We start from the raw sequence: 22,231 nt of genomic DNA on the forward strand, positions 1-22,231 counted from the left end.
CATACCTACAGTACACTTGCATAGATTTTTACTCAGCTCAAGAGAGCTAAATCACCCATGGGTTTTCTGCATTGGTAATCTGCACAGAACCCACTGTAAATCAGGGTTTCTGTGGGTTATGTACATCTAGAAAAGTTATGGAATTTGAAACTAAAAAAACAAAATCTACTCTGGTTTTTTAAATGTTCTGAAAAATCAAAGTACAGTACAGTAATTTGAACATTACTAGACTATTGTAGTTCAGGTGGGTAGCTGCATCAGCATGCGTAGGCTGCAAAGGAACAAGTAATAGGTTTATACCATGCTGAAAAAAAGAAGAAAGAAAACACAACATTTTGGCCATGGAGCCTTCTTCAGGTGTGAGAGAGACAAGGCAGTAAGCAAAGGTAATGTAGCGGGACAACAAAGGCTGGGAGAGAGGAGGAGCGAGAGGTGGGAGCAGGGGACAGAAAGAGAGGCCACAGTGTACTGTATTTATATTTCCAAATTGAAAGCAGCTGAATGCTGAAGAACAGCAGCTGAATGGCAGTTTGCTTAATTATACTGTCTTTATCAGACATTTTATATTATCTTATTGATCCGAATCTAAGATGGCTTCGATTTGGAAGTCGACATTATTTAACAAAGTAAAATGACAAAAATGGCAGAAAGGTAAGACAACCTCAGCATTGAATGCAATAAAATATTTGGTAATAATCCACTCAACTTAGATTTTTTCTGACCACTTTTTTACTTTGTTTTGGCAGAAACGTTGCTATTGTTCCGAGATTTCTTCCATGGCAGTTTTTGATTGAAGATTACCATTAGAAAAAAAAAAGATTGTTACAGGAGAAAAAAAAGTGTTTTTTCCTAGAGTGTTCTTATCCTAAAGACAATATGACCCCTGGTAAATGCACCATTTTTGTAAGAGCCTAAACAGTCCTGCACACCAATTCTTCCTCTGCTGCCTGGGCTGTCTGCAGGGCAGCCAAATAGAGAATTTACAACCTGCGCGAGTTTGATGACATACAGTACTAAATTAACATGTGTGCGCTCATCGGAAGCAGCATAATCAGCACGACTTTAAGATGCTCATGCTCAATTCCCTTTTAACTCTATAGCCTTCCCCCATTTGATTATCAGCCCCATTAGCCTGGGTTGATATTCACCAAAGTCCCCTTGCTGATGTGGCTGGTTTACCTCTCTGTCCCTCACAGGTGTCGTGGAATGTGATCCTTATCCCGGTACGGCAGGTAAAGTCCTCTAATTCTGCTGGGAGCTGGGGCCCCAGCTTGGTGATACTTCTTCACAAACTGCTGTCTGAGAATTGATGTGGCTGTTCCACTGCTTGCTTATGCATTGATAGTGACACTTGCTGCCATCTGCTTCAGGGAAATCAGCCACCTAGAAGTGGGACGCTCACTGTTGCTGGGAAAGCGACCTGATTTGAATCTACAGTCAAAGAGAAGCTTTTGTCTCGAGCTATAGTGTGCTGCCTCAAGGGCCTGCTGTTATATCTGTCAAGTCCATGAGTGCTGGCACTGCTGGACCCCCTTATCCCCTGGAATCATGATGGAAATGGTATTTTCTCTGATGTGGAGCACACAAGCCCCACTATCCAGCTGTGCCCCCAAGTTTCTTGGGAATTCCAGGCTGGGAATGTGTCCTGGAACTCAGCCAACCAGAACTAATGTTCAGAGCAAGGGTGAAGGTAGAGTCACTGTTAAAGGCACACAGGAAGTGCAGACGGTTACCCTCATAAATCCAGCTCACTAATTCTGCTTTACCAGCTCCTTTGTGACAAATACAGAATCATCACGGAAGAGCTATCACCCTCGTTCAGTTGCTCCGTGTTCCCCTATGATCTTTTTTCTTGGCACCAACACTGGTACTACAGATGTCCTCTCTTTCTACTATCCCAGCAGCACAGACCTACAGACTCATCTCAGCTACACAGACTTTTTCACATTTATATATTTTTTAATTTTTGGTTTACAATGTCAACTGAACTGAGACCGTAATTCTTCACTACTGCCTGGTCTGGTCTTCCAGATTTGGCAAGGATGACCTACAGTAGTGTCGGAGGGTATTCTGTAAGGAAGGACTGAGAGAATCCCTCTCTAGCACCAGTGTAATGCCGGCAAGGATTCGCAAGACTAAAACTCTTGAAGCAGAAGCTGTGAGCTAAGGCATGGTGCGTGCCCTTTGTTTTACAGAACAAGGAAGGGAGTCTAACAGAGGAGAATCCTCACAGCATATATCCACAGGCAACTCTGAGCCGGGAACAATCTCCCCTTGAAGACATGATGAAGAGGGGGTTCATAATTAAGCCAACTCTTAGCATTGGTGTTGCAGATGTCCTCCTTTTCCACAGCAGCAGCAACACAGCCCTACAGACCCTGTCATTCTGAATGCACAGCACCTCATTCGCCAATCAGGATCCAGCAGTTTATTTTTTTACAAATAAACCTCCACACCATCTTGGCTGTAACCCTCCACAAGCAGCGTTCCCAGCTCCGGGTCCAGAGTCTAGCTGTTTTTCTATCCGTCTTTCAATCATTAGTAGCATAAGGCTGTGGAGAAGGAAGAAATTGGTCTAGTTAAATCTTAATTGGATCAATTTTGCACTTTCCTCAAGTAGAGAAGTGATTATACAGGCATAGAAAACCCGCTGAATCCTGCACCCAAGACCACTAGAGCTGGGAATGCCTCTTCTAAAATGCAACAATTAAATACATATGCTGCACTTTCAAACAATCCAAGAACCTCAATAAGTTTATTTAATGTCATTATATGTAAGAAGTATTACATTTTTACATAAGTTAAGCGTACACTTTTTAAAAGACAATTTACATAAAGTTCTCCTTAGGGTGGTACAAATATACCATTTGATGCTTATTTTATTGTGAAGGGTTTAAGGACATTTTCTTAACTGAAACAGGAGCATTATTGTGTCTTTATTTTTATTCGAGTCATAAAAAAGAATACTATGAAGAAGAGGAGGAACACGCAACGTTGCATGATTTTTTAATAAAGATTTTCCACATTAAACCACACAAATCGCTAGGTTTCATCGTCCTACTGGTTCAATGGTCGGATATTAAATTCGGGAAAAAAACACAATTCAGACATGCAGGAGGACGAATATTAACCATCTTCATCTCTCATGAGACCGTTTTTACATTCGTACTGTAGGCGTCAGAAAACGGGATAGCTCAGCTCCACCAAAAATAGTCGACTTTAAAAAACATGGAAGAGGGAACACGATGTATTAAAACGTAGTGCTTTAAAGCGAGGATTTACATGGTCACATGACAAGAAGTTATCCGAATCCTTTATTGCTGTCTTCACTGCATGATGCCACTGATTGATACTTAGCTGGACAATACAAAGCAGGGTCTGACTGTGACGCAGGGAACGTTTTCCTCTCATTTGCGGATTCAGAGAGAAGGAGGCGGGAGTTTGTTAAATTGGTTTTGCTATTTGAAAACAAACTGGGCTTTGTGGCTTAATGTCTGTACCATGAATGTATTAATGAATAAACGAAGCTGCAGTGTACCGTAAGGAGAACTTCGCGAATTGTAGGCTACGTCCGTGTTGCAAAACCGAACGATAATGGCAAGACTAAGTGTGAAGAAGCTCTTGGCTTTCTGCCTTTTCTTCTCGACTTTGTTCTTTCTTATTGTTATTCTTCAGGTACATAAGAGCTTGTTTTTGATGCGCATTTTAAAATCCATAACAAACTGAAGCATTTGCTAGCATCATCCCGTCTATTTCAAATGTGAAAAATTAAATGCTTGCTAGGTATTTTAGCCCAATGTAACATTTTAGTTTAAATATTAAGACTACGCAGGCGCGAATGACATATTTTATAAGAACTTTTCTCCAAATGCTTTATTAAATGTTTTAAAATGTATACATTATAAATAAAACATATCCACAAGTTATCAATAGCATTATTATAAAAGCAAACACAGAGCTACACGTATTATATAAAACAACAAATAATAGTTTATTGGGCAAAGTAGACGTACTATGAATTTTGGTTTGGTTTATTATTTAAAAAAAATTAAATTATATCTAATATTCATGCAAATGAAATGTAAACTATTACACTGTTATAATTTGTCCGTATGGGCTTGTACATTTGTCCTGAATGCATTTTTTAAATGTAGCTTAAAATTCTCTTCTGAGGAAAGGTTCTCATTTGTAATAAATTGAATGACCACAATAAAACTATTAAGTTATATATCTACAGGAAGAGATAACAATAAACGGAGAGAAACGTTACACAGATAATTGGGGTAACACATTTTAAGCATTCTGTTCTAGTTAAATTGAACATTTCGAACCATAACCTGAAGTTCCTCTTCAGTGTGAGATTCAGGTCTTATTAATATTTACAGACTGAGAATACAGGTACAACACTGCAATGTACTTTACTGTTTTTATTAAGTCGAGCTTGCAATATTGCTCCTTATCCTTTCTGTTTACAGGCTGACAGTGTTCAGTAGGATTCTCTCCCAGTTCTCTGCTATACCCTTGATCTGCCTGTGGCAATCCGCCTCAAACCCTGCTGCTGCTCCTCCTTTCATTTCGTGATGAAAACACTGACCTCTCCTTCTCCTTCTTTCTTCCTGGTACTTTCTCATCCTTTCTAACAACCCTTTTAACTACCAGTTCCGGTTTTAAAAGGCATTCATCCTTGCCCCACTAATTCTGTAGAATATGGGTAAAGCATGTCTGATCTGCTAGGTTGGATTTGGCGTACAGTATTTGCATGTGTGCGTGTACAACTGGGCAAATGTCTTCCAGGACAAAGTGGATGAATGTTTATGCAATGCACCTGGAAGTGTGAATTATTGATGTGAGTCATCTTTAGAAATAGATGGCTAGAGAAAAATCACTGTTTAAAATTTCCAGTTTTGTTTGCAGTGCCAGCCAGCATTTTATTCATGTTCTGGTAGCTACTATAGTTTGTCTATCATTCTACAATTAACCCTGTATATCTGGTATATTTATCTGTTGAAAGGACTGTAATGTATAGGTTACTAAGCGCTGTTTACACTTTCTTTAATTGGTATTATTGTTGTGTCATCCAGTGAACTATACGTAAGTAGTGACTTAATGAAATACGTGCAACTACTGTAATTTCTGGAATTTGAGACTAACCAATATAAGGAACATGTTCAGGGAGAGTTCAATTCAGAGGTCAGTGGACTTAAAGAATAGACTATTGATTTGTGGTTTCATGTTTAGTATTACTGAGCTTTGAAAATGAGTTGCAAGTTAGTTGTTAACATACTATAAAGAGTTGTTAATACCAAGAGGACTGTAATTCAGTGAAGAGACTGTAAATGGGGTATCACAGAAATTCATGATTGACCCAGGCTCTAGGAGAGAGCAAAGACCAGTCTGATTTTAAAGCTCTTTTGCATTTCTTATTCTTTTAAAGACTTTTCTTCATCTTATGTGTTTGTTCAATACATATATGAGATATATATATATACTGTAGACTTTATAATTGTGATTTAATAAAGAAAAATCATATTGGTGATTCCTGAATCTCTTTTCTTTACTCAGGTGGTTGTGGAGCTGGGACAGTTTGAAAAGAAAACACAGGAACCCATTATAAAAGGAAACCGACAAGAGGGTAGTCAACAGCAAGTCTTAAAGCACAATAAACAAGTGACCAGTATGAAGGGACTGGCTGAATCAAGCACACAGTATCCCATCCTTGTGTGGTGGTCACTCCTTACTGGTGAAACAAGCAGACTTGAGACCTGTGGAAAGAACAAGTGTTTCTTCACCATTAACAAGACCTACTATGATCATAAGAATACAGAGGCATTCCTGTTTTATGGTGAGTATCATCATTTCAAGCTGAGGTGGTTTTAAACAAGGAGAACAAGATTTGTTTCTCCTTTACTGTTAAGCAGCTGCTCTATGTACAGTTTTATTTATGTTTTTACTGAAATTCTAATCTGTTGTTAAGCCAGACAGAGTACCATATACATGCAAATAATGAACATCTCTATGCTAGAATTCATTGCCTTGCATCCCTTAATATTTGCTCCTTGCTTTGCATTTCTCCTACTGGAAGGCTCTCATTGTCACGATCATTACTCCTCCTCTTAAGGGCGCTCCAGCCCTTCCTCGTTCTGTCCCATTCCCCACACCTGTTCCTTATTCCAGCCCCTCTTTAGTTCCACCTTTAAAGCCAGACGCAGGCGTTTGCCCGGGGCTTCTCATTGAATCCCGTTTCGTGAGAGCCCGGGGTCCTGCTGCGTCTGGCTCCGTTATGGTTTTAGTTTCCTGTTCCTGATTCCCTGTCCCGCCGGTCCCGACCCGGTTCTGTTTTTTAAATTACTTTGGATGGATCCCCTGGTCTTGGACTCTGCCTCCTATTTTGGATTTCCCTTTTGGATTTATGCTTGGATTGTTTGCCCCGGACTCACTTCCCCTGGACACTTGTTCACTTCGGACACGCCCCCCTGTCTCCTGACCCACTCCTGCATGATATTTTTCCCTATTGTTTCTTCACCTTCCGGATCGTGTCGTCCGCATAGGGCCCGGAAAGAACTGCTCCTGACACTCATAGCATAAATCTCATGGTGGGCTGTCACTCCCGATGCCAAGCAAGTTAAAACTATGTCCGTGTTCTCGTTGATTGTTAGGAAGACCTCTTAGTACGGGTGGTAGTGCAATCTGTTGAACCTGTCTGAGCATGCCTTTCCTTCTACAGGTTGAGCAGGTTATATTTAGTAAGAGAAGTGGGTTATATTTAGTCATAGATAAGATCATATTGTACTGTAACGTCACTTTTATGGATACATAAAATCTGGTTATGGCTTTATTGTACACTGTTATTGATTTTATTTTACATGTCTTATCTCAGCATGTTTAAAAGAAACCCTATGGTAAGTGATTTTAATGAAAGGCAATTAGGTTCAGATTTGTTGTTGTATTCACATGGCTGAATTAATAAAGACATAACCATGAGGCCATTAGGTGGAAGGAGCCCACTGTGAGGGTGATAAGGGGAGAAAAAGAATATGAAGTGAAGACCCTTTGTCTAGGTGAGCAGGATTTAGAAATAATCTTGTGAAACGGGACATCTCTCTCAACATTCGTAACTAGTTGCTACAATGTAGTGGAACAAAAGTTTTTTTTTTGTGACAGGAAGAACCCTTATAATGTGACTTACCTTTCAGGAAATATAATTTTTATAACAGGTGGTACTGTAGGTAGATATTTTGTCCTTTATTAATATTCCCAAAAATGGATGAATTTCCTTTAAATGACAAATACAAACGGATTTTTTTTTTTAAATAAATACATAATACAGTAGGTCCAAGCAAAGGAAACATAACAAACATTGCAGTCTCAACATAAAACCAATGTTCACATGTCTTAAACAGCCACTCATAATATACATGGGACTGTTTCTGAGAACAGGGATGTTCTTGGTGTCTTAGACTAAATTCTACCTTGGGCTTGCACAATCTAGTCTATGTAAGCTTTCTGATGAAATTGGTGAAGCAGTTTCTCACGTCTCCTGATCTGAGTGTAAGGCAATTTATGCTTCTAAAGTCATGGTCAGCATTTATTATTGTACTGTGCTGTAAACTTGTTCTGTGCCTAGTCACATTATTTTATAGCGTTTTTATAGCGTTATCAAATCCGGTGGCGCTTGTGTGTTAGTTTCCTGACTCCCATGTCACATGGTCTGTGATTGAAACCTGTGAAACCGGTTTAATTCGTCACAGCCAGCACTCCGGCAGAGAGGGGGTTGTACTCGTAAAGTAGAAGCAGGCGAGATTTCCAGCGAAAGACACCCCCCCCTTCTTCAGGTGTGAGGGTCTTCTGCTCAGAATGAAACGCTAAAATGTAATGTAGGCTCTGAATGGGTTCAATTATGATTTGGGCTTGATTAAGGTCGCTGCCTTTCATCTAAAACCCTACTTGAATTCTTCTAAACTAAAAATCAGTGTTAGTGAGTTCTAAATAAAGAGGTATCCAGGTAACAGTGAAACGGGCGGACAGTCTGGGGAGATCGCCCGTTTTCCATGTAAATAGTTCCCTGGTTCCGCACCCCTTGGTGTTTCTCTCGCTCTCTCTCGGGTCACCTGATCATTAGCTCGAAAGATTTCAGTGCTTTGTGTATATTCTAATGGTAGTGGGGGCAGGGTGTGTGGGAACAGGTTTGGTTGAAATTGCATTGGAGATCTATGTTCTTCACACCTGAAACATTTTCTCTGAAAGCATTTTCTTCGCAGTTTAACCGATCTTGTTACAGCATGTTACAGTTTACTATTATTAACCATATTAATTTTAAGTGCTTAATGTAAAATCTTGTAAAAATATATTTTCATTGTTCAAATATACATTAAGTCTGACTATCATATAATAAGTTAAATACAAAACTAAAGAAAAAATAGGGTTAAATATAATTCAAAATATTTTGCTAACAATGCTAACTGTTTATGAATAATAAAATGTATTAACTAAGGAGTAGGATGGCACAGTTGTTAGTATGTTTTTTGTTTTGTTTCTTTTTCATAAATACAACAGTAGTACCTGATGTCTCAGTGGCTTTCAAAATTAAATTATGCATGCAAACCTGTGAACTAGAAAGATAACTAAGATATCCATCCATTTATAATGGTGGCGAAGTGGTTAGCATTGCTATCTTGCAGAACTGGGGTCCTAGGTTCAATTCCTGCCATCCTGTGTGTGTGGGGTTTACATGTTCTCTCTGGGTTACATGGTTTTTTTCCATATGTGTGATATGACTCCCTCTCGCACTCCAAAACATACTGGTAAGTTAATTGGTTTATGGGAAAACTGGCCCTGGTGTGTGTGTGTTTGTGTCTGTCTGTCCTGTGATGGACTGGCACTATGTCCAGGGTGTATTCTGCCTTGTGCCCGTTGCTTACTGGGATAGGCTCCAAATCCTCTGTACTGGATAAAGAGATTAGAAATGGAAGTAAAGGCACTGTGTGGATGGAACTATACACAGTGTTAGAAACCCACTATGAAATGGCAGCATCTCACTGAGAATAAAATATTTTATAGTGCTGGCTTAAGGAAACAGCCTTTCCACCTCTCTTGCACATCAGTATCCATACCTAGTTATTTAAACAAATTGCCTCTAATTATAAACATCTTAATATGCTGGCTCTGTGGATCCGCATCAGCTATGTTTGCCCATTCCTTCAATTCATGTGCATCCAACACACAGTTCAATGCCAGCAACTACACATAATCTAAAATACAATCCTTATTTCAGTATCTATGTAAACATATAGTCTGTTAACTTCATCATCTTCATCAAAAGTATGCCTAACCCCATTAGGAAGTGTTCTTGTTATAAGTGTATTCCTCAGCTTTCCCCAAATTATCTTCTTCTTGCCAACATCTCTAGTCTTTTATCCTGCAATAACTCAGCCAACACTTAAATCTCCAAAAGCTGCTTGTGTTAATTTCTTTAAATCACAAATATCATGTGTAAATACTGGCCATGTAATACTCTGCATTGTGGAATAATAGTTTATTTTAAAGGGAACTAGAGAAACTAAGAACTAGAGAAATCAAGAAAGGCTTTTTTTCTAGAATTAATAAATGCACATCCTGTTCACTGGGGAAATTAAATCCACACTGAGCAATCTTCAATATGTTGAGAATATGACAGCAAGAATCCTATCAGGGATTACTCCTGTTTTCAAGTCCTTGCACTTGTTACCTACCAGATTTCGAGTCAACTTCAAAATCCTTATCCTCCTTATATACTGTCCTACAACTGTTATTATTGATGTAAGAAAACCGGCTCAGGGACGCCAAATATGTAATCATAGCCGTAGCAAAATTAAATGTAGTGGCTCTCTGAAGGCACCAGTTCTGTAGGGTTTGGGCATTTACTGAGACAATTATTAATTGTAGCAGTAAATCACAAAGTTGATTCTTTTGATGGCTTTAGAATCCAACCATGCGACATAACTCAAACAACGCACACACACAGGTACTAATACACGAGGATACATTTATTAATACATAAAATATGCATGTAAACCTAACAGATCTTATCGAGAGGGTTATCAGAATACAAAAGGTATATATTCAGTCAGTTACAAAGTGTTACACATCAAGAGGACATACGTTCAGTATATCATTCATTAAGACCGTTTCATAAATGAACTTGGTTATAACTTCTACATTAGATACTCAAAACAAGTACATAACTCTTAGGAATTAAATTAATATCAACTGGTTGGGATAACAATTGAATTCCCGAGCTGTAATGCATTGAAGTTAAATACTCATCCAATTTCTGGGGATTCAGATCTCCTGCGGGCACAAAGAAACAGTTGCAGGCTGTTGCTGTCCAATCCGCGCTCTCTGGCTCGGTGCCAGGCTGTGCTGTGCGGCTTGCGACGGTGCGCTGCTGATGCTCACTGACCGGCTAGTTAGTGTTGGCTTTAACTAGCAAAGTTTGTGCACAGGAGAAAAGATGACTGTGGGTCCCAGCAAGTCAGGAAGAGGACCGGTTCGTTCCTGATGAAGAGCTAGTTCTGAATCGTGATTCAGCTGTCCACAGTTCCGACCTGTTCACGAGGCCTGCTGCTGGTTACTCTCTGGCAACCTCCACTCTAGACTCTTAGAACAAAGGAAAGTTCTGGCACTCGTACACACTGGGCGTTCCGTGGTTGTCCAGGCTGAGTCTCAGGATGGTCAGGAGGCGCGCTGCGAGAATGTCCTGCCCTTGGGAGCCTTCTGCTCCTGGGCCGTCCTGCCCTGGAATTCTCCTTTGAATTCCCTTTAGGAAAAGTCCACAGAATTCTCCACTGAATCCCTTCTGAATCTTCGAATCTCTGTGTTGCCTGTTTTTACCTGGAGGAACTTCAGCTCATTGATTGGCTGAAAGTTCCATGGGCATCAGAGTCCCACGTGGGTTACTCGGCCCTACCAGTCCCTGATTGGTTGATCAAGGTGAGATATGAGTCACTTACTCCTGACACTTAGGAATGCAGTCCAGATGTCCATCTGGCACTCCCTAGACAGATAGGCGCCAATGGATGACCATTGATCATGATAGCCAGGCTTAGCTAAGTGCATCCCCCTTTGGGAGCTGTCCTAGGACCTTAAATCACCCTGCATGAATAGTCTCTCTGTGGCTGCACCACAGAGATGAACAGAGAAATGGGGCCTAATTTGGGAAAGCTCAGAAACACTTAATTCTTTCTTATTATTAAGCCTCGCCACTACATTGATCACCGAATTATTGTACTTGACATGACTTCATTCAGCCTTTCCTGAACGTCTATGACAGGCAGAGAGAGTGCTGTTTCTGGTGCGATCTTTTGCAGCTGACATTTCACTGTTTTAAACGAACAAGAAATTAGATTGCTCATAAATCACTTATTCTATATAAACACAGCGTAATTGCCCTCCGAAAATCCTCTTTTTCTTGTTCGTTTTAGAGACCTTGATCGAAACTGATTTTAGATGTCAGAAAGGATTTATTTTCTCTGTATTTCCTACATTGCTTTGTCGAGATTTTAACTTTATATCTAACTTTATATCTAGGCTCAGATTTCAACTATAAATCGTACAGTAATTAATAGCAGTAAATACTGATGTTTTGCACATACACAGTCGTGTAACTGACAGTTTGAGGTAGCCTATCATGTAAATTTCGCTTTGTTGCTGATAGGTTAAGCTTTCGAAACTCTGCCCCAAAGTCATGTGACTGATTTTTCGCCCTGTTTCGTTGGTTAAACGCAATGATCACAAGCACCACCATGGTAACTGGGATGTGTAGTTTTTAATTCCGTTTGAATTATAACTGTACGTACTGTCTTCATATTTGGCCAGGGCTTTAAAGAGAAGGCGCGCCAAAAAATGTCGGTGCCGTCGTCTCCGCTTTAAAGGTACCCCCGTGCTGGAAGAATTTGACCTCAGAACGTTTGCCCAGCGTAGTTATAGTGGACATAAAAACAAGAGTTCGCTGGCATTATATCCTAGAAGACACAGACCGGCGCCAGACCGGTAAATGCTTGATGAACTAGGGATTGGACAGTTTCCAAGTGCTTGTACAATCGATGGAAATGTTCAAATAAATGTGCAAAAGAAATAAACAAAATAATCATTTATTTCTTTATCATATTGGCTAGCTAATGTCCTCTCTTTGCTAGTTAGTGGCTGTGTTTCTGCGTTGGGTAGTAACGTGTGACTGTTCTCAGGCGGAAGATGTAAACAGCTTAATTTTCGTGTTAAATAATTTTTAAAAATTAAAATTCATTCTATACAGCAATCACATATTTGGGTACCGTTTCATAAAACTTTCATGCTTAAAATGTTTAGGGAGAAATGGAAGACTTGTGTGTATTTTTTCTTTAAACTATCAAGACCAGCCATACACAGTACAGTTTATGTACATACAGTAATGTTTATGTTCCTAAATTAATATCGTTTATGACCTTCAGATGCGTTATGCTCCTCTTCTTTTTATGCTCAGCTACTAAAATTTCCCTTTAGTGGTAAAATTCCATATAAATATTCAAAACTAAGCGGATTAAAATGTGCACAGTAAAGACATTAAATGATTAAATCTTTTCACTACCAACCAATGCACCACGAGTGCCCCTGTCGGTCATTTTGGCCAGCCAATCACTTGCCCTGCGGTGCCCTACGGTGCCCTGCGGGTTGGTTACTGTACCGCGGGTTTTTACCGCTCATTTTGAATGGCTGCATCTGTATGTTGTACCATTTTAGAATAATAGCACTTGTTGTATTCAATCCACAATTTAAGGTGGACAATTGGCCGCCAGGTGTTTCTTGTGTGATTGTGCACACATTAAAGAGCTGTGAATGTGTAGTGTTGGTTTTAGCCTTATACAGTAGTGTCTGCCTTTGCATTCAGTAGGCCTTAACCGAGATGAAGACTAGAGAACTGTCTACGAAAGAAAAGCAAGCGATTTGGATGCTGAAAGAACTTAATCAGAACCATAGCACAGAAACCGTGCCTAGCAAAATCAACAAAAATGAGCAATTTCGAATATCTTGAAAAAGAAGGAAATCACTGGTGTATTTAGCAATCAGCAGTGACCAGGCTGGCCGTGGAAAACAACTGCAGTTGATGATAGAAAAATATCTGAGCTGTGAATAACACCACTAAAACAACTGTCTCTGAAATCACCACCAGTGCAGGGGTGAAGGTATCACAACCTACTGATCGTGGAGGACTTTGACAGCAGAATTATAAAAATGCAAGATGCAGATATAGGCCAGATTGTAATTTGTTAGAAAGTACAGAGATGAGCCAGTTAATTTCTGGAACAAGGTATGATGGACAAATGAGGCAAAGATAAACCTCTACCAAAGAGATGGCAAGGTGAAAGTGTTGAGAAAGTAACAAATTGCAAAAGATCAACTTCATGTGTGACACAGTAGAGGTAGTGTCATGGCTTGGGCATACAGTGCATGGCTGCCATTGGAACAGGCTCACTGGTCTTTATTGATGAAGTAACTAACGATTGTACGGTAGCAGCAGAATGACAATGACATGACAATACCTCCAGACTCATTAGTCAGTGTTTCATCAGGCAGCAAGACAATGACCCAAAACACACTGGCAGCACAAAGGAGTTCATCAGGGGGAAAAAAAGGGGAAAGACTCAGACTGGCCAAGTCAGTGTCCTGATTTAAATCCAACTGAGCATGCATTTCAGTTGCTGACTGATGTCCCCCAAAACAAACAGCAACTGAAAATGGCGGCAGCAATGGCTTGGCAAAGCATCTCAAAAGAACAAATCAAGAGTTTGGTAATGTTGGTGGGTCGCAGGCTTGATGTAGATATTGCATGTGTAACGTTCTTGGGGTTTCTGCCTTTGCCGCTCCTGCTCTGCCAGTTTGTCCCTCACTGCCTATGCACTAAACCGGGTCTCCAGCATCACGCAACAGGGAACTTGCCTGCTGAGCTAAAGGAGAGCTCCCTCAGCCCGGGCAGCTGAGATCCCTGTTATACGCAGGGGTATATTTGTTACACATGCAGAGTTTTATACTACTTTATTTATACTAGTATATATATATTATGTATATTTTTATGATACTGCTAATTGACTTTGTTAATTTGTCCCAGTACTTATGGTTACCTAAAATCGAGGGATGGAACACAAAAAGTGCTATTATTCTAAAACAGTACAGCATGCAGTATATGCACAGAAATAAAAGGTGACATTCTGTACTTTTGCTTCATTCATCTTTTCATCTCAATTCTGAGTTGCTAGAGTATACAACGAAAATAGTACTTTTGACTTCACTGTTTTGATACTTATGGAGATCACTGTACATTTTTAATTCTTATTTGCCAATTATGCCTAAATAACTTGATATCTCTTGATTGTAGCACCAACTGTGTTCTTATGACTAATTTCATTCAGTTTTTAATTCAAACATTCATTCTCTATGGACACTGTTAATCAAACCTTATTTTAAAAACCATATTGCTACCCAAAGTCATGTAATTATAGACTGGTGTGAAAACAAGTCTGATTTTCTCATATGGCCTGCCAAGACTGGGGTTTTTAAGCTGGAGGAATTATCAGAGTGCAACCAGTGTCTGGCATACAAAGACAATTGATGATCTGCTCACAGACACAGACATATCTCTAGAGTATTTCTCTAAGACCGGAGTCATTTATTTTAGCCAATCAAATCTTGTGACCAATTAGATCTACTGGAAAAAATAGGATTGCTTAAGATTTCACAGGGAAAAAGTAGAGATACTGTATAACATGTGATTGACTACAGTCTAGAATTAATTTGGCCATGTGTTATCTTGGAGGATTTTTATACCTTTAACAAGACAACTTGTATCCCACTTTTCAGTTGGAAAGTGAGTTCATAAATGTGACCCTGTTCTTCACATTTATTCAGGCAGAGTCTCTTCCTCAAAGTCAGGAGAAGATCTATGAGACTTGGGTTTGTAAAATGTTAGCTGGGATAAGAGGAGTTTTCTGTATTAGACCCTTTCACCAATATTTGATTATAACACTCTTAGTGTTATGATGCATACAAAGGTAGAGTAGCTCATTGTTCTTAGCTGTCTGTGGGGATTTTGCATGATTTCCCAATATTTGCCAGTTTTTTGCTAGTTCCTTCAGTTTCCTCCTACTTTTCCAAAGACATGCTGAGAAGATCATAGATTAGTGTTCCATGGCCCTGTGATAGTCCTGGACAATGCTTTGTCTGACAGCTTGCTTGACATCCATAGGCCTTTGAGTGTGAAGCTCAGTGGAAACACAGTATAGTTACATACAGACCTATTATATCACAAAAAAATGGACCACCTCATTAGGTACTGACCTTTTGCATTATAAAATATCTATTCCGTTATGCAGACTTAACACAAGAGGGAGCTTGTTACCTGTGTCTTCCAAATAAGGCATTCCTGCACTTTCAAAAGAGTGACATCTGCTGAATTAACATGAATGTTTAAAAACATTAAAATCCCTGAGTTTTAAAAAAGCTGTCACTATTGTTTGTACATCACAGGAGAAAATTTTATTATTATCATCTAACATCAGTCAATTATTTTAAACAATGGATATTTTTTTTTAATTCTGTTTCACTCCAAGTGTTAACAGGTAATAATTTTGACTGCGAAATTAAGCCTTCTGTACGTCTATATTAGATGTTCCATACTTGTAATGCAAGCTGAATCTTCTGAGATTTTAGAGGTCATGCTCTTGTTCTGTATTGGCACCATTTGCTAATTGAAGTGACCCATTCTTTTCAAAGTGAGAAATGTCAATGCAGTCCATCACCTAATTGTGCAAACAATTTTTTTTCAAAGGGGTTAATTGAAAGGGAGTATACAATGGATTGCTATTGACATTTTTACTCTTATTAAAATGGTTTTACAAAGCTGACAGATAAGCCTTCAAAGGGTATTTTGATTGAGATTATTTTGTATTTGATTTTAGAAACAGGACCCTAGGAGAAATTGTAAAAACAGAAGAACTGAGAAGCAGTTGTTTATATCATGCAAATCCAGAAAACAAATATCATTATGTGTTTAATTGTTTAACTTGGTTAGAGTCCTATGTGCATACAGACTGAAATGATTAAGTTTCTTCTTTTGTGACCAATTTTTGACATATGAACACACCAAATATTTGTTTTAGTTGGAAAATGCAGGCAATAAATATATCTGCTTCCATTTTATTTATTTTAGAAAATCTGTATTTTGTTTAAAATATTCAAAGTAGTTCAATATGCTCATTTAATTAACTGCTCTTTATTTCCTTTCTGTTCATATTTCTATTTCCATTTTTCAGGCACGGACTTCAACATAGAAAGCCTCCCTCTACCACGGAAACGTCATCATCACTGGGCCCTTTTCCATGAAGAGTCTCCTAAAAACAACTACAAGCTCTTCCACACGGCCTCGGTCTCTCTGTTTAATCACACCGCAACGTTCAGTCACCATTCCCACATGCCTCTCACCACACAGTACCTGGAAAGTGTGGAGGCCTTGATGTCCCGCCGTTACTTGGTCCCCCTGTCCCTGAAGAACAGCTTGAGGGGAAAACTGGCTCCCCTGGTCTATGTGCAATCAGACTGTGACCCCCCTTCAGACAGAGACACTTATGTGCGTGAGCTGATGAAGTACATTAAGGTAGACTCCTATGGGGAGTGCCTACATAACAGAAACTTGCCCCCGCACTTAAATAACCCAATGGCCATGGAGGAGCGTGGCTTCTACAGGATTCTCGCCCAGTACAAGTTCATCCTTGCCTTTGAAAATGCAGTCTGTGATGATTACATTACTGAGAAGCTCTGGAGACCCCTCAAGCTGGGAGTAGTCCCTGTCTACTATGGGTCCCCTTCTGTTGCCAAGTGGCTTCCCAGCAACAGAAGTGCTATCATAGTTAATCCCGATGAGCCCCCTCTTAAACTAGCTCAGTACTTGAACAGCCTCGATGAGAATGACAAGGAGTATGAGGCATACCTGGAATGGAAACAGAAAGGCGACATCTCCAACCGTAATCTTCTGACTCATATGAGAGAACGCAAGTGGGGCGTTCAGGATATTTCCCAAGATAACTACATTGACGCATTTGAGTGCATGGTGTGCACTAGGGTTTGGGAAAACATCATAAGGAGAAAAAAGGTATATTATGTCAAGTAAAATATTATGTTTGAATTAGAATGTAAGGAATTGTGCTTCATGTCAAATTTAAATGATTTTCTTAATTCAGGTGTGATTATTATCATTGTAGTTTAATTCCTTTTGCCAATTTGAAGTCCCACAATTAGAAATCAACATTTGTCTTACATATTTCATATCATTTTAAGAAAGTATAATATATATGAAAAGTATTTTGATAGTTTCTGTCATTTATTTTCAATAAAATCAAGTCCCCTGTCCTTTTAATATTTTCACTGTAACAGGTGAAACATGACAGCAGAGATTTATTCTAGTTTACTCAATAATTCTTCAAAATAAGTTATTTCTAAAGCATTTAGAAAATACCAAATGCAAAGGTCAAGTTGAGATATTTTTTCAACGAACATTTGTTTAGAAAACACAGAATCTAAAACTTTTATCTTTATATGAGCTGTAGAATCAGAAATCTTGTTATACACTTCTGCTTTCTAATGCTCTGAAAAGGACAGTTACTGTACCTTACATTCACTGTAATTAATACTTTCCTTGATCTTAACACCATCAGCTTAAAAGAGGTTCCTTTTAATTAACGTATTTATAGCAAATGAAGAAAGTATGTATGAAGAAATCTGGTGAATTTGTATTATCTATTTTTTTAATTAAATACACTGTGACCATTAAGTATACAAGACCGTTAGAATAGTTACAAAGAGGAGCCATTCAACTAATCTAGTCTGTATGATTGTTAGTAGATAATTGATCTCATCCAGATATTTTTGACAGAAGGCAGGGAATTGGTTTTGACAGTCTGACTGTTTAGCTTGTTCCTTACTTTCACAACTTTTTGTCATTACATGAGCTGTTTTATGGAGTAAGTTGTTTTTTTTTAAATAGCGTTTCCTATATTTCTAAAACGGAACATTTCCAGCATCATATTCTTTGTTTTTTATTTTAGACTGGAACCCAATGGGCCTTTATGGTGTAAGGTTTCTAATCTACTGCTGCTCGTCTTGATGTACCTTTTTTTTTTAAATAAGATTCAAGGATTGAGCTGTAGTAACAGATATGTGTTTTCTTATCTTGATTTACAGGGCTTGACACCAAGAACATGGCAGGCAGAGGCAAACCACCTAAGCTGCCCACCCCCTAAGTCCTTCACCTTCTCATCTGGCCCCGTGAGCACCAACTCTCTGAGAGAAATATGGAAGCCCAGCTTTGAGCAATCCAAGAAAGAGGCTCGAGCACTGAAACTCTTGGTTGAAAGGAATAAACGTTTCACAGAGGTGGAGTTTTGGAAAGTGGTGTTTAATAATAATTATGACAGATCTGTTTGGGAATAGCTTCAGCTGCAAGGATAAGACATTATTAGTTCAGAATGATCACTATCATGTCCTCATCATATAATGTCAGCTGTGCTTAAGGCAAAAGCTGGTCTTTCTATTTAAGATGACCCGGGTGATGACTGTTTGCAAATGTGGGACCAAACCAAAGAAGCAAGTAGTGATGGAAAGGTTGCATTATCACCATGTACAGTACCTGTCACTAAAAATATGAAAAGGAAATGGCAAAAAGTTCAGATGGTGATTCTACTCTTGTAAAGTTTGAACTGTTATTGACATACAGTATTATAACACATTTGATGCTTAAGTTCAATTATGTCTTATGAAACAACCATTTATATTTTGACATGCTTTGGATATTTGAGATAAAGGTACTGTATCTGAGTGCATATCGCACACTGTCAATATATCTTTCTGAATATACTGCTGTGTTTTTTACAACACAAATGTGAAGAAATTCCAATACACAGGTACAGTAAAGTAAGGGGAAAGTGCTCGTGCTTTTTGCTTCTTCAGAAGAGTGAATTCTTTCTAAAGAACATTTGTATCATCATTGTATCATTTGACTAAAAGGTGTTTCAAGAAAAAAAAATATTTTAAAAAGTTATGGAAATGCCTTGGATTCAAAGAAAAGTTTATTTTCATTTTGTTTGTAAATGGCAGTTTGTAAACTAAAGACTCCAAAAAATATTTGGCAAACTACTACAAAGATCACATTCTGTTTTTTATATGTTTTTTAAATATTGTAAATAAAGAAAAGATGTATTTTTCATTACATATTTTTTTTTAATTTTAACATTACAATACTTGACTGCTCATGCCTTTTATAACACAAAATAAACTTTAATAAAAATTGATGAAAAACCATGCTAGTAATTTTGATTCTCAAAAGTATTCAACACTACTAATTAGTGGAGGGCTCAGACCACATATGTGGTTAATGTAGACTATACTATTTGATATATGAAGGGGTTGGCAAATTGTTGCCTTGCAGGCCCTTGAGCTGAGGTGCTACCAGTGTGGATTTTGTATGACATCCCTCAGTTCTTGTGGGTTTCCTCTGGGTGCTCAGCTTTCCTCCCCACAGTCCAAAAACATGTTAGGTAATTGCTTCTGGAAAAAAATGGCCTTAGGTGTGTCTGTGTGCCTGACTTGTGATCAACTGGCGTCCCATCCAGTGTGTTCCCTGCCTTGCAATCCTGAATTGGAAGAAGGTGTTAAAAATCGATTGATGGTACAGTATGTGAAGGGTGTCACTATGGTATCTGGTGGAGAGTTTTTGTTGGGTGTACAGAAGAGGTGGCTTAATAAAGTGTCTGGTGCACAATATTTTTGCTGTCCTTCATGGCTTTCATGTGATCAGGCTTCACAAGCCCCCTGTTGCCAGCAGCCATATCACCTTGCAACTCACTGAAGCTCAGCAGGTGTGAGCCTGGTCAGTACCTGGATGGGAGACCTCCTGGGGAAAACTAAGGTTGCTGCTGGAAGAGGTGTTAGTGGGGCCAGTAGGGGGTGCTCACCCTGTGGTCTATGTGGGTCCTAATGCCCCAGTATAGTGATGGGCACACTATACTGTAAAAAGGCACCGTCCTTTGGATGAGATGTAAAACCGTGGTCCTGACCCTCATAGGTCATAAAAAAATTCTTGAAAAGAGTAGGGGTGTAACCCTGGCGTCCAGGCCAAATTTCCCTTTGGTCCTTACCAATTGTGGCCTCCTAATAATCCCTATCTATGAATGGGCTTCATTACTCTGCTCTCCTCCCCACTGATAGCTGATGTGTGGTGAGCGTTCTGGCGCACTATGGCTGCCGTTGCATCATCCAGGTGGATTTGTAAAACGCTTTGAGTGGAGTGTACAGAAAAGCGCTTTATAAGTGTAAGTAATAATTATTTTATTATTATTATTATTATTATTAGAGGGAAGCCTAGGACAGAGTTTTTTGTAGATGTTAGTCCACAAAGGAAGCCAAGAAAATATAATAATGTAATACCTTAATTCCTATAATAATAACAACTTACATTTATGTAGTGGTTTGAATTTGACAATGCTTTGCATAAAGGAGAGGACCTACACAGCACATAAACCAGAGGAATTGAGGGAGAACTTTTAACAGGCCACAGAGCAGAACAGAAACATAAGAAATAAGTTTGTCAAAACTATTTCCCTTTTCATTTCTCATTTCACTTCATTGTGGGCTTTTTCTAAGCAATAGTATACTATAGCTTCATCAAGATTTGACAAAAGGTTTTTACTGAATAGAAATCCTGATAGAACTTCTTAGTTGCACATAGAGTAACAAGCTGGATAAGAATTATTGATATACAATAACACAGAATTAATTATTCCACAGGGTAGTAACATATGACATATTTTATTTATAAATATAGCAGATGAAATCTGAACCATATTGTTGAATGTAAATACACCAAGTTACAGTATTTAAGGAACATACTATAGTACCATGTGACATTGAAATCCACTTTCTTATATTACTGTATTTTCAGTTTCTAGAGAGAGATGCTTGTACAAAGCTAAAATTGGCTTTATATATTTTATCATATCACTAATCATGTCTTGTTTTAGTATCTGTTCGCATTAAAAGTAGTATACTAAATGTACTTGTGCTAGAATGAAAACATTAATTCTGAAGAAAGTTATTGGAATGAATATCTGAGTGGTTGCATTTGAACATCAGTGGATTCCATTGTAAAATACAACAAGAGGCATTAAAAATGCAACAAGCGCTATGTGTTCCAATACACATTTGTTACAATTTTAATGCTTCCCCGTATAAATCCGTTTCAGTTGTGTAAATTAATCATTAATGGGTTCTTGTGAAAAATGGGGAACTGTCTGGGATTTCTGAATAGAATTTCATTTTTCATTGTAAAGCAACAGTTCAAATTTATCACAGTTGAAAACATTTGACTTTGTATATAGTAGTCATCAGTAATTCTAGTCCTGGAGAACCACTGCAAACATCTCTTCAAAGCACCAGCTCCTGGCGAGCTAGAAGAAGCTACTAAATCGAATAATAAACGATGATTTAGGTCTTTAGTAGCTGGAATGAAAACCAACTCCTCAGGCCCAGGATTCCCCATCTGTGCTACTGTACATAGAGAAGGTTAACGTATAGGTTTGTACATGGGTCCATGGTGTTTATGATACTCCTCAATATTAATGCAGCCTGGTTCATTTATCTACTTGATTTGTTTAAAACAGCTGGGAATAAATGATTAATGAGACTGCATAAGATCAAGCCACTTGCCTCCTAATTGTGTGTGGCTCTGCTGTCCCACGGAAAGGACAAGCGTGGTAGTGAGAAGTTAGAGATCCAGATTTACAGAAGCTCATGCAGAGAAGCCGGTTCTGTCCTAGAACAGCACAACCTCAAAGTACTGTACTGTATACTAACATGCATTTAAAAAAAAATAAGACGGCATCACGAGGACACGATAGGAAATACTGATTTCTTTGAATTTTTCATGTCTTAATTAAATGTATTTGTATATTTACTACAAGGTGGTGGGTCATTTCATGCAGTGGTTTCTGAGATTAATATCCATATCCAATACAGTGTTAAGGAGGAGCCTGAGCCTGTCCCAGCAAGCAACTGGTGCAAGCCAGCACGATAGTTCATCATAGTGTACACACACTCACCAGGGCCACTCAACCTACCAGCATGTCTCTGGACTGGGGGAGAAAACTGGAGCTGGTGAAAACGCACGTGAACATGG

General features: G+C 38.8%; 1 protein-coding gene across 2 annotated transcripts; it reads left to right on the forward strand.

The window, feature by feature from the left end:
• The first annotated feature begins 3,302 nt into the window (after positions 1 to 3,302).
• Positions 3,303 to 19,356, forward strand: pofut3 (protein O-fucosyltransferase 3). Of its 2 annotated transcripts, XM_088629220.1 has the most exons (5): positions 3,303 to 3,675; positions 4,476 to 4,619; positions 5,563 to 5,842; positions 16,320 to 17,155; positions 18,244 to 19,356. In XM_088629220.1, exons 2-5 carry the CDS (start codon positions 4,581 to 4,583, stop codon positions 18,490 to 18,492), a joined length of 1,404 nt encoding a protein of 467 aa, XP_088485346.1. In that variant the 5' UTR covers positions 3,303 to 3,675; positions 4,476 to 4,580; the 3' UTR covers positions 18,493 to 19,356. The 2 variants fall into 2 exon arrangements, with proteins under 2 accessions (XP_088485346.1, XP_088485345.1); XM_088629219.1 differs by lacking the exon at positions 4,476 to 4,619 and having other exon boundaries at positions 3,307 to 3,675.
• Positions 19,357 to 22,231: the final 2,875 nt, after the last annotated feature.

This window comes from Lepisosteus platostomus, chromosome 4 (genome assembly GCF_059453375.1).
Source record: "Lepisosteus platostomus isolate fLepPlt1 chromosome 4, fLepPlt1.hap1, whole genome shotgun sequence".
Taxonomy (NCBI): Eukaryota; Metazoa; Chordata; class Actinopteri; order Semionotiformes; family Lepisosteidae; genus Lepisosteus; species Lepisosteus platostomus.